This window comes from Schistocerca serialis, chromosome 6 (assembly GCF_023864345.2).
Source record: "Schistocerca serialis cubense isolate TAMUIC-IGC-003099 chromosome 6, iqSchSeri2.2, whole genome shotgun sequence".
NCBI classification, from domain to species: Eukaryota; Metazoa; Arthropoda; class Insecta; order Orthoptera; family Acrididae; genus Schistocerca; species Schistocerca serialis.
This window is the reverse complement of record NC_064643.1, coordinates 568003783-568017932: the sequence shown is the minus strand read 5'-3', so window position 1 is coordinate 568017932 and position 14150 is coordinate 568003783. Positions and strand designations below refer to the sequence as shown.

Here is a 14150-nt window from a genome sequence, read left to right as displayed (position 1 = left end):
ATCAAAACATGCACACCAACAGACTCGCAGAACATGACTGTTCCTCAGTTTGCATCCAAGACACCAAACAAGACTGTCTCCATGAAGACTCACACACTACATGTACAGCTCTTTTACAAGAATAGTCACTGTGCACCAGTAGTCCTGCAGAAGTCCTGGACACTAAAATAATAAAGAGTATGAAAAAAAGGCATTGACCTGATGCCTACTAATGGTCTGGAGAAAATGATAATAAAATTCTAAAACAAAGGTTCAATACCAGAGAAGGAAAGTTGCTACTCACTAGCAGAGATGCTGAGTCACAATAGGCTATATGGTGAGTAGCAACTTTCCTTCTCTGGTATTGTTACATTCTATCCTGGATTCTCCATTGTTTGATTAAAACACAGGTTCTTTTGAAGTGCAATGTGGCAGAGCGGAAACAGCAGCTGATCAGCCATGTCTCAAAGATACAGCCACAGCATTGCAGGAGGAGTCAAAAGGTGGTGTGCACACATGCAGTGCATGGGGAATTGCCCAAACATTGGACATGCCTGTAAAATGTAAATGTCGTGTGACTAGGGCCTCCTGTCGGGTAGATCGTTTGCCGCGTACAAGTATTTCAATCTGATGCCACTTCGGCCACTTGCACGTTGATGGGGATGAAATGATGATGATTATGACAACACAACACCCAGTCCCTGAGCAGAGAAAATCTCCGACCCAGCCGGGAATTGAACACGGGCCCTTAGGATCCTAAGAAACATCAAGAATTTTTATCCATACAAAATCACCTACATTCAGGAGTTGCTTCCTCCTCACCTGCCAGCAAGAAAACATTCAGTACGGAATTTCTTGCTCTCATGTAAGTGGACAATGAACAGCCATGGAACATTCTGTGAACAAGCAAAGCTCATTTCCTGCTCCAAAGACATGTCAGTATGCAGAGATGGAGAATATGGGCCACAGAAAATCCACACACACATCAACTGGTACCACTTCATTCTGCAAAGGTGACTGTGTTGTGCAAGTTGATGGCTTCATTTATTGTAGGGCCACATTTTTTTGAGGAGACAAGTTCTTTGGGTCCTGTTAGCTGTACCATCACTGGTTAACACCATGAGAGCCTTTTGCACACCAATGTCAATCCAACCCTTCAACAGCATGGCTATGTGGGTAGGAGTTTTATATGTGAGATAGCAGTCCTCCACACATTGTACAACCTGTAAAGCCAATGCTACAGAGGCATTTCGGAAATGCTAGAATTATCAACCGTCATTTCCCTAGAGCCTTTCGATCCACATCACCTGATCATAAACTGTGTGACCTCTGGCTGTGGGGTTATCTGAAAGATGTTGAGTTCACTGTTCCAATTGCAAATGTAGTTGAACTGAAGGCACTGCAGCAACTAATTCTGAATGTAAGTCCTGAGACACTCCAATTTCTTGTGGAACATGCTGTTTCTCTATTTCAACTTGTGGCAAAAACAGTGGACAGCATATTGGACATGTCCTGCACCAGTCTCATGACAATTAGAAGCTGATGTCCTTCTGTTTTTATGCAGTTTTAGGCCACAGAACCATTACAAACCAATGTCATTTTGCTTTTTATGTAGTTTTTGGCCTCAGAATAATTAAAAACCAATTTTTCCCATCCAATACACTACAGCCTTGCCATGGTGGATCAGCTTGCCAAATAATGCCACAACTGTTGACTGCCAATTTGTGCAGTTGTGCACACTGAACAGTATGTATGGTGTAATGCGCAACTCAGAACATAGTCAATAAAAACCTGTTATGGAATCACCATGTGGACAACATACTGGTCCGACTGAATAGCCTTGTATATATTATGAATATCTTGTATAGTATTACTGATTTAGCTGTAAGAAAAACTGTATATAATGCATATTTTGTTTCAGTCATTAGGTATAGTATAATTTTCTGGGGGTCTGAAAAAACAAATTTATTTAGAGCTTTTAGACTACAAAAAAGAATCATCTGAGCAATGGTGGGAGCAAAACCAAAGCAACACTGCAAACCTTTATTTGTAAAACTACATCTAATAAGCATTCCAGGCATATACATCTATGAAACTCTCACTTTCACGAAAAGGAACCCACAACTTTTTGAGGGCAACCTCTTCTTGCATCAATATGATACTAGACATAGAACGAGTTACATGTTACCTACCCACCATTTAAAATCATATGAAAAAATCCCATACTATATGGGCATGAAATTTGTAAATAAAATATGGAAAGATATGGATGACCCAAATGTAAAAGGTACCAAAAGAGACCTGGAAAAATATCTGAAAGATAAATGTTACTATAGTGTAGAAGATTTCATGAATGGTGACAATGCATTATAATTGTAATTAAAATACCTCTTTGAAAATGTTACACCATATATATTATTAGTTTATTGTCTATTTTTAGTATTGTTATATATAGTGTAAAACTGACAAGTCACCTATGTCACAATCTTTGATTCTATAAGGCATGTTATGTGATAATAAAAATTGAATTGAATTGAATTGAATTGAATAGCTGTCGTGTTGCAATTCATCCGTCATTTGTAGCCAACCCCATTTATGTTAGGATGCTTACAGTACCTTCTATTTCTAGAAAAATTCACCCACCCACCCTCCCCCCATCCACCTACCAAGCCAAATAATGACATGCATATTAGTCATTGCAACACCACATTGTGCCAAACAGGTGTATATCATGCAGCAACAAAATTATAAAAGTCTTTCTGAACTACACACCTTTAAAAATTTTGTGACCTCCTACCTACCACAACAATGCTTTTATTCAGTCTCCCAGTATCTCATGCATGAAAACACGTAATTCAAACAATGGAAAACCCATAACTGAATAATGACAATGTTACGAAAAGGACAGATTGCTACTAACCGTATAGCAGAGATCCCAAGTCACAGATAGGTGCAACAAATAGACAGTGAAACAACACACACACACACACACACACACACTCACACACACACACACACGTGCACATGCAAATGCAATTCACACAAGCATGACCACAGTCTCCAGCGACCGAGGCCAGATTGTGGATATTCCATTGTTTTATTCTGATAACATTTTAACCATTTTGTGGCAATAACCGAAGGATCAAATTGATGAGGACGGAATGATATAACAACATAATAATCAATAAAGATATTACTGTATTTAGAAACATATGGTTAAATATCTATCAGCTTTCACGATTTCAGTTCAGCTATCATTTAGCGTTCTTATTTACTTGCTGCTGTCAGTAACATTAAGGACAGTATTGGCTATGATGGAATCATCTACCATAACAATGTTCCCACTGCCGTAAGTGGTAATCTTTCCCTCCTACATGTGTCGTTCATGTTTTAAGTTTACAAGCTCTGTTCAGCTATGTATCACTATCATTTTCAACATTTTTTGCTATACTCATCTCTCAACAACCATTACATTTAGCCTTTAGTGGAATCTGCAGTTCTCTGTTGATGTTTTATACCTGATGTATCTGCTCTCAGACAACATTACACACTCATAAGAGATCACATTTCCTATAGCTGAGTTTTGTAATTACTGGTAATTTTTATTCCAAATAACATAGTTAGGAATATTTTCTTAGAAAAAAAATCTCATGTTCTATCATATGTGGTACGCCAATGAAGAGCATGATTGTTTTAACATTATTCCATAGCACAAACTGTCTACCCATACTATCCAAATTTATACAGTGTGTTGAAAGTTCCAAATGCTACTGCATGTAGTGTTGGCAAATGGAAACTTCTTGATAATTCAATGAATATACTTAAAGTCTATTATAATTCATGAGGAATCTGTAAAAATTGCAACAAAATGTGTGATAACAACTGCATCTCTCACTGTAAAAATACAAAAAGCAGACAAAGAACCTAGAATGATGATGAAAAATTAGAATACAGATATAGCATGTACATGCACTTAAATGGAAGCAGAAAATCTCACATAAGCCAAGAACTTGAGCAGTTGATCAATACCCCACATGAATGTGTCCAGGTCCCAAGACTCTTCATCAAGGAACTGATATGACCTCAAACTGTAAAACAGTTGATTGCAACACCCACCTCACATGTCCTCTTCCCAAGAAAGGATAGCAAACAGCCTGTTCACTGAACATGAAAATAAACACAGATCAATCATAATCTACAACAGTAACCAAACAAGGGTAGCTCCTAGGATGAAGAAACACTGGAACTGGATCAGTAGCAACCACTCTGGGAATGTGTCTGAGACACAGGAGAGCAGCAACTTGACGAGAAGATATTTAATGGTACCATGTCAGGAAATGGAGACCTTGGAAGAATACATAAATGAAATCATATATCCTAGTTACAGTGCAGAAATGTTGCCAGTAATTCAAATATACTTCAAAGAGAAATGTCGTTTCAGTACTACACCCAGATAATAATTGCTGTAATAGAGTAGATGCATGGGAGTGAGTGTAGTGCATAGTGCATCAAGGAGAAGACAGCACGTATTGATAATGCAAATGAACATATAATTTGTATGTATATTTGAAGGTTTCAGATGAAGGAAAATATTTGACAATTTCATAATAACAATATGATGGCTATCCGAAACAGTAAAATATTGTTTATTGATTCAAATACACTACATGCTGCAAAAATTGCAACACAATGAAGACAATATGCAACAAACATCAAATTGCCATGAAGAGTACTGAATGCTTGGATATTCCTACGATTAGTACTTCAGCACAACCCCACTAACTGTGTAACAGTAATGCCACCTGTATTCTGTATATAAGGGAAAATTACAGAACAGGTTTCCCATTTAGAATTTGTGCATGTATATTGCTTGTTTGAGAGAAGATTATATTTTTCCTCATATAAGAAAGAGAAACATCTACCAGGAAGTTCCATAATTTGACAGTTGTAGGATCATGGCCTATCAAGACAGCAGTTTATTGTTCCATGATATTGTTGGTCACATTGCTCAGGATTCTGTGACTCGGTAGTAAAATTAGAACCAATGAGTTCAGGAGGGCCATACTCAACACATGCAGGATCTCAGTGGTCCCACATCACTAGTGCCTGAGAGGGCAGGCATATTGTTTGCTTGGTCATGGAGGAGCATACAGCCACATTATGCACCTTGTGGCAGGAAATTGGCTTCTTTGCTTGCAGCAAGATAAGTATCTGTATGAACAATGTGATGATGTTTGGAACGCCATGGACTTTCAGCATGACAACTACTGTTGCGGTTTCCCTTGATGCAGCAGCAGACAGAGGCACACTGACAGTTGACATTGGTGTACCCAACAACTCTGGACACCACACTATTTTCTTCAGATAAGTTCCAGTTCTCTGTATGGCATCACACTGGACATATCCACATGGGAAGGTTCCAAGGAATGAACATTGCCAGAGTGCATTCATCATAATTGTATGGGTCCAGCAGCTGGTGTGATGGTATGGGGTGCCACTGGTTATACAACATAATCAAATTACTTCACATAGCTGATAATTTGTACAGCAGCCATTACATTTATAACATGTTAATGTGAGTGGCTGTGCCTTATCTTCGAGAGCTTCACAACATTATCTTTCAACAAGATAATGCAAGACTCCATATAGCCCCTGGTGACTTGAGCTGCCTCACTGCAGTGACTGTTCAATTGTTGCTCTGACCAGCACATTCTGCAGCTCTTTCACCCACTGAAAACATCTGGTTATGGATTGCCGAAAAACTCACACCACCACTTGTGAGCCGCTATGATCAATTAACCTTGGCATAGAGGTGATGTAGCATGGAATGATGTACCTATATAGAACATATCCCTTTGTCATAAAAGTTCCAGGACAGTTTTTTTTTAATTTCTGAGTTTGCAGTACTAAACAGAAACAATTTTTGTTTTGTGTTATCTTTTTGTGTGTGCTCCCTTGAAATGACCTTAGCCGTGTTTTTGCGCAAACTCACTGGGTAGCAGATCTGTGTTTAGCAACACACTGTTTGGGATCTTGGTGAATTACAGTGACATAATGGATCCCATTTGTGAGCAAAGCTCATGAGAACCCCTGGTGAAACACGGACAATAATTAAACAAGCATATGCAGTAAGGCACTTTCAAGTAGTCATGTTTTGGATTGGTACAATAGGTTTCATGAAGGCAGAGATTCAGTGCAAGATGATCTCAGACCTGGTTGTCCATCTACAGCACATACCAATGCAAATGTGGAGCACGTAAGGTAGTTATTGCAAGAAGACCATCCTGGAACCATGCTTGTGATGTCAGAAGATGTTAATGCAAAACTCATCCCTCACACACTAACAAATGAACAGAAAGAGAAAAGATGAAGAATTTCTGCTGAACTACGGGATAGAGCCAGACATGATCCCACATTTCTGTCAATGATTATTGCTGGGGACGAAAGTCGGTGCTACCAGTATTACACTCACTGGAAGTGTCAAAGGGCTGAATGGTGGAGTCTGGATCACCAGGCCTGAAAAAAGTCAAACAACAACCTTCAAGAATAGAGACAACGCTGATCACATTGTTTGACATGGATTAGTAAAGGATTAGTGCACCATGAGTATGTTCCTCCACGTCAAACAGTGAACCAAACTGTTTACAATGAAGTTTTGAAATGTTTGTGACAAACAACTAAACATTGCCACCATGATTTGTGGCATTCTCAGAACTGTTTCTTATTGCATGACAATGTAAGATCCCATATCGTACTGCTTTATCTGTTACTGTGTATCTGGCCGGACATTCCATTATTGCCATCCTACATCCGACATATTCATCCAACCTAACCCTTGCAATATTTTTCTTGTTTCCATGAGTGAAAAGGCGACTGGAAAGAAAGCTTCATCAGGATATCACAGACTCCAACGAGATGTGACAAAGGAGCTTACAATCATCATTGTTGAAAATTTCCCTATTTGCTTCCAAGACCACCAGAAACGTTGGTAACTATGTATAGACAGCAAAGGTGATTGCTTCAAAAGGAGATAGGTTCATGACTTGGTAAGTGCAATTATCTACTTTAAAAAAAATTAAAATGTCCTGGAACTTTTTTGGAAAAGGGTGTACAAGTTCAGTTTAACCCAGTGCCCAGCTGAGTCAGAGCCATTGTTGGTACCAGATGAAACCGCTCTGTGTAGTAATTTTACATCCTGCACAACCCCCAAAACACTTACAAATTAATCATCTGTTCTTCATACCATATTGTATATGCACAATAAGTAGCACTTTGTTATTTGCTATCCTTCAGGGTGTTGCACTTGTAATTGCCAGCAGTACAGAAAGGAATTTTGGAAGCAACCAATCAAGGCTGAGAAATTTTACAACCAGTCAAATGAAAGGTCCCAACAACTATTGCCTAAGTCTTAGTCAAAGAAGTAATTATGCAAGGTGAGATAGACGTAAAGGTCCAGTCTAAACTAGAATTTATGATACACAGACTTAAGGTCAATGAAACTGGAATAGTTGGTATGATGTTAAGTAGAAACTTCCCAATACTTATCCAAATGACCAGCAATGAATTATATTGTTGACAACTTCCATTATTTTCCTTGGATGATACTGTGCACCAGGAGTACAGAATACAAAAAGATTCCAAATTTTACAACGCAGTAGGGTTAGAAACTTTGGGATGGAATGTTGCCACAAACTTCCAAGATCAAAACATACCTTGTATCTATAATGTGGTCTGGAATGGAAGCAGCGACACATGCTGGACCAAACAATAACCCTCTCCAAGCAACAGAAATGATGTTCCTTCATTACTGCCTACAAAAGACAAAAACCAAATACTGTAAGGAATGGGAATATCCAACAATACCTAACGACTGGAAAGTAGCCAGCTGGTGACTCTCACACTGAAGTAACATTGATGGTATGGTTAAATGAAAGAGAATGGCTCCTCATAGGACCAATCAACTAGGCTTTAACGAGAATGACTCCAGGAAGATTCTACAAGGCAACATTAATGATGCCCACAAAAAACAAAAAGATCTTCAAGGACCTGAGAATTAGAGGTGGCATCAAATGTACAAACACAACCGATGACTGGGCAAGACAAAATGTAGAAAAATCCCAATAAGTTGACTTGATGGAAGAAATGATGATGGCTATTATTTTCAGATGCAAGTACAGTAACATTAATACAATAAAAATGCACTAAATTTAAACTTCTTTATTGCTATGAACTGCTATGTAGAATTGTCTTAAAGATTGATCTACCTGATTTTAGTACCTTTTAAGTAATCAATAAGGTCCCTCTACTGCAACAATCAAACAAATTAAATCACCTATATTTTATTGCCTACCTAAAACCACAATAGCATGACACCGCTGTTACGGATTGAACACTTCTGATTCATCAATGAGCAGATTACTGAAACGTTTTGTAAGTTTTCTGAAACCTCGTTCAAGTCAGTTTTGAAACTGTCCTACATCTTCAAATACATTGTACCAAATGTTAAGATTTTTTCTGAACACATGGAGCACAGAAGAATGGTTGCTTAAATGCCTCTGTGCATGCTGTAATCAGTCTAATCTTGTCTTTGTGGCCCCTACAGAGTGAGGTATAGGGGCTGTAGTATAGGCTGCCCAAGATTCCTCACACAATGCTGGTTCTTGAAACTTTGTAAGTTGACTTTCAGGGAATACCTGGTGTCTATCTTCAAATGCCTGCCAGTTCAGATGTTTTCAGCATTTCCTCAATGCTCTCCCATAGATCAAACAAATGTGTGACCACTTGTGATGCCCTTTATGTATGTGTTCAGTATCCCCTATTGGGTCAAGAATTTGAATAACTTTCTCATCTGACTTCAGCATTTACATCTTTTTCAAAATTGGTTCAGTCCTAAGCCTATCTCCATTAAAGGTTCCACTGATTTGCCCTCTATGTCTCCTGAGTTCAGCATCATGTAATTATTCAAGCATATATTAATGACTTCATTTATAAATAACATTCTCAATAAAGGTGGTGTGCAGCTCAGTTCTTGTGAAGAGATAGATTACACAGCAGTGTAAGATTAATTTGTATAGAAATGGGAATGGTGATAATGGTAACATAAGACAAATATTTAAGGATGGTGCCAGCAACAACATGGGAATCTAAATACCTGACAATGGCTGACAAATTAGCCACACCTTCTGCATATTTAAGTATCTGTTATGGCTCCTAATCTGAGAAAATAATATTGACTCTGATAGCTGATAGGTACATCAGCATTCCTGAAAATGAAGTTTCTATGCATGAACGGTAGAGCTACATAATAGGCATACAATAAATACAAAATTGGAGAAAGCACAAAATGATATTGATATTTTATAACATACCTGTCTATTTTTCTTCTGGGAACGAATTATATATATTGGTTTGGCCAGAAGAAGCCACGGAATGCAAAGGAGTGCCACAAGTACCATGACTGCCTGTACCATTCTTTGGTTATTAAAAAAGTATGGATCACAGCAGTCTTCACCTTCACTATTACACAATGCATCAGATTCCTTGAAAAGGAGCATATTGATGAATGTGATGAGCACATTTGGTGCACAATGTTCACTTGTCAACAGTTCTGTAAGTAGACAGTTGTATTACATGAATGTTTTGTTGAACAGAGAGAAGGAAAGTAACTATCAAAAGCATAAAAATATATGTATTTATATTAACTACAGCCTCTGTTCCATAAATTCACAGAGAAAAATTCCTCTCAAATGTGGAACAGATCAGAAAAACAAATTAGAGATACACATTTTAGATAAGAGTATAGATGTTTACAATTAATGTTTAGTCTATAGAAACCAACTGAAGAAGTGGAACAAGACAAAAAAATTGTAAAAAATTGTAAATTAACACAGTGATTATTGTTAACAAACAAGTGTATATTTACCAAGCAGTGGCAGAACACACACATAAAACAAGGTTGTAATTAGGTAAGCTTTCAGAGCCAGTGGCTCCTCCTTCAGCCATAAGGCCAAGGCAATTGAATTGGTCTTTCCTTCTCATTCTGTGCAGTAAGTCTCCCCTGATCTGCGGTTCTGGGTGACTTTCCCAAAATCTACCCCTTTTCCTTGACTCCTCTTCCTTCCCCTTCAACCATTCCGTCTGAAGAAGAAGCCACTGGCTTCAAGAGCTTGCCCAATTACAACCTTGTTTTATGTGTTTGTTCTGTTGCCTCTTGATGAGTAGATTTTTTATCTCTCCAGTTAAATTATTTTGTCAAAAATTGTTATATTACAACTGTATATTTAGTGTCCCCCCACTGGACATCAATACAGACACAGATGAAGTGGCATGGGTATTATGTCGGAGTAGAGCAGAATGCTGTCACTGATGGCAGGCATGCAGTGTGGTATGTACAGAACTGCTGATGCTGGGAGAAGAACAGAATGCTGTCACAGGTGGCAGGCACAAAGTATGGCGTGGGCAGAACTGTTAACTCTGTTGTATGCTTGGTGGAGTGGGATAGACCGGCTCAGTTCCTTTCTAATGCTGAGATCATCTGACATGGATCTGGCTTTAGCATCATGCTGTGCTCTGGGTTCCACATACTAGTCATTTCAGTCATTCACACTAATCATATTTTATTTTCCTTTTCATGCCAGTCTCTGTGTGGTTTCATATTCTCTGCTCTCTTGTATATGGATGCTTGTCAAGTTTTCTAGAATGGTGACATTCGTATCACCAGTACGGTTTGTAGCATTGTCATCAATGTGCAGATATGATAAAAGTGGCAATGTGGGCATTCCTACATGTGTAACACATTTACTTTGTTTTGCAGTGTTCATCTGTTGTCACCAGGACTGGCATTTTTGTTATGCTGGCAGGAATAGTTGGACCTCCACAAGGAACAACAAAAGCTGCAACAGGAGAAGGTGCAGGAGATGCTCAAACAGAACATGGAATTGTTCTGGTCTCAAGCATTGTTGATCAGGTGTCTGAAGAGAAGTCTGCTTCCCTGCCCCCAAAAGCTACTCACCAGTTTCAGTAAGTCTGTAGAAATGTGGGAGAGTTACCTGAACTGGGTGTTGCTGCACTGTCAGGTAAGGCATATCACTGGTCCAGATGATATTGCCACCTTGTCACTGTCCAGTAGTATAGGGTAGTATGAAATCATACAAAATTTGAAGCCCTCTGCTGACCCCAACTTTGAGGAACTCTTTTGGTTGCTCATGCAGTATTTTGGAAATCAAACCCATGGGCTGGTGGAACAGTTGCAGTTTAACAAGTACCACAAGCACCCTGGGCAGTCATATGTGGACTGCATCACCGAACCTAAAGGTCTCTTGTGAAAGACCAACTAATTAGGGACTTGATTGTCCAATAACCACCGACCCCAAGGTTCAAACTAGAGCATTGTTCTTGTCTGACCATCTTTTGCTTGAGTGGCTCAGATAACTGAATCACATGATCTTAAGGCAGAGACAAGGGACAGACTTTCCAACAATTGGCAGGTGGTGAAGTTAGATTCATGTGGTAAACAGTATCTGGCACTCTGCGAGGTCTTCCACTAGCTTTCATGTGATGACATCACTGAAAATTCAAGCACGGTGATGTTATGATGCTGCTCTTCTTTGCCCATGGTGAGCTCAGTGGGTACATGCAAGTCAAAGAATTGTGGTCCCAATTCACAAGTTTTTCTGAGCTCTTGGCACTGTCATCCTGGCTCCACTCAGTGAGCAAGCTGGCAGTCCTACATCAGTTGTCATCTGGCACATTTCAAACAGTACTGCCTCTATGATGATACCATGCATGGGGTGTGCCAAAAAGTAGACCACTTAGCATTCATTTGTAACAGTAGGTAAGCCACAGGACAATTGTTGATGGCCTCAGAGTTTCCCTGGTCTCAGAGGCCATCTCTGAAGCCATAAAAGCATCACCCCACTAATTCTGGTGATGTACGGGTGATCAACTGAGTTTCTGGTAGACAAGGGGGCTATGGGTCAGTGTAATTATTTCGACACTACTGGCTCTTAGGCTGTCCTGCATTGCAAAGACTGCATGTGTCAAATAGTATCTTTTAGTAAATAGAGTATTCCATCATGGAGTGTTATAAGAATGTGGATGGGCAACTTACACTGTTAGAGTGCTTAGCACTGTCAGAGTTGGCACAAAATATTTTTGTTCAAGATGGATTTTGTGTTTTTGGATTTCAGATCATTGGTAAAGTCCATTTACTGCCCCAATCAGCCCCCTTTCAGGATTTGGACCCTATACTAAGTGAGAATACATTTGGGCAGGTGGAAAATTTAGAGGCTTAAATCTTCCTTAAAACATCAGCAATACCTACATTTTGTTACCCCTACCTCATTCCCTTTGCCACACATGACAAGGTTAAAGCCAAGCTGCAGCATTGGCTGAAACTCAGCAATGTTTCTCATGTTTCACCTAGTCATTGGGTTCTGTGTCCAGAGGAGCTGTTGTTGATGTCATGAGCTAATAATGGGTCACCCTTCTCTAACATTACCTTTTTCTTAATAGGAATAACCAATACCTTGTATGCTCTCAAATCTGGCATAGGTGAACATTCTCAGCTGTTTAATTAAATGAACTTCATATGATTTTGTATATCATGTGTTATGTTTCAAGCTAAAGTATGTAAAAAGAAATTAATTTGTTAGTATTCTGTACGGACAGCTAAAATTACTCTTCTTTTAAAAATATTTGAAATTACAAAATTTGTGGCATGATTAAAATTCATATTATTAATTTCACAGTCTACTGTTAATTATTAAATTTATTACTGGACTCATTTACAAACTAATGATATATTTTAGCAAAGATTCTTCCTTGTCAGGAAAGTTTGTAAACTCTTTTGCTTTGTAAACACTTTGGAAATTTTAGTACCACAGAATGTAAGTAGTAATGGTGAGGAAGCCTCTGTTGGAAACACATGCATTTTCCTAAACTTGTGGTGTGATAGAAGTGAAAATTGTTAAGTCATTGTGATTTAGAAGACTGGGATAAAATAAAAAATATATTCATAGCAACAGGCAAATCTTCATCAGTTATTTTGTCTTCAGGAACTCAGAATGTTAAATCAAAATTTCAGCTGCAAGAATGTACCCCTAGACACAACAAGACTTTGAGGCAACAACAACAACAATGAGATAATGAAGATAAGTAAAAAGTTTTTTCTTTTGTGTATCTTACACCTCTTGAAGCTTTCTTAACTTTTTGGTGAGACATAGAACTTTAATGGTGATATGTGGTGGGGTAAGATTACAAAACCAATATTTTTCTTCTATCAGCTTGTGCAATAGACATCTGGAGTTTCTCTCAGATGCTCCCTCTCAGCATTTCTTAGTGTTCAATACCCCCTTTGGGCTTTACCACTTCAAGTGTCTGCCTTCTGGAATTTTGTCTGCCTCAGAAATTAATCAAAGAAATTTGGAGCATTTGATTAAGGACATTCCCTGTTGTGTCAATTACTTCTACGATGTCTGGTTCATGAGATCCATGCAAGAGGATCTCTTATTATGCTAAGGTTCTTCCATAGGCCGTGCATATCTGCCATCCTCGTAACTTGCTTCACCAAACAGACATCAAATTCATGTGTTGTTCAGACTGTAAGCAGTCTTTTCAATCTATCAAACTGTGTTTGTGCTCTGTTCCCTGTGTAGCACACCAACCATATTTGGTCAGAAATGTACAAATTAGGAAGTGGTTTGCAATAGCACTAGCTACAGGCAAGTACAGATGCTATACCATATAAAATATAACACAGCTGTCACAACGTTGCAGAAGAGGATGGAAGCCTACCACACCAGTGTCCACCAAAATGTTTAGTATAGACCTATATGCTGCAAGGTATAGCAAGCACAGCTCAGAAATGTATAAACATATAAATACTTAGCCATTTTACACTAATATCTCTATCACTACGGGGCTGTGACGCTTGGGCACAATTCAGAATGCTGTTCACAAATCGTAGTTCAACTCTGCATCAGAGCATTCAGCCCTGAAATCAGAGAACTTGGAGCCACAACCACGTCAGGCAAGCACCAGCCCTGGGAAGAAACTTGCCTGCCTTTGACCCAGGGCAGGTCACTGCCATTACGTTACCTGCCTTCTGTCTGCTGGGCAGTGCAGGGTGTGAAAGCCACTCCATGACATATGCTGCAGACCTGATATTACCA

General features: G+C 38.9%; 1 protein-coding gene across 1 annotated transcript in view; it reads right to left on the bottom strand.

The window, feature by feature from the left end:
- The window catches only part of LOC126483942 (V-type proton ATPase 116 kDa subunit a 1-like), a 195985-nt gene that overhangs the window by 21141 nt on the left and 160694 nt on the right, over window positions 1-14150 (bottom strand). The window contains exon 13 of the mRNA XM_050107230.1: window positions 9348-9586. Within this exon, the coding sequence (XP_049963187.1) occupies window positions 9348-9586 (239 nt within the window). The remainder of the gene's footprint in view (window positions 1-9347; window positions 9587-14150) is intronic.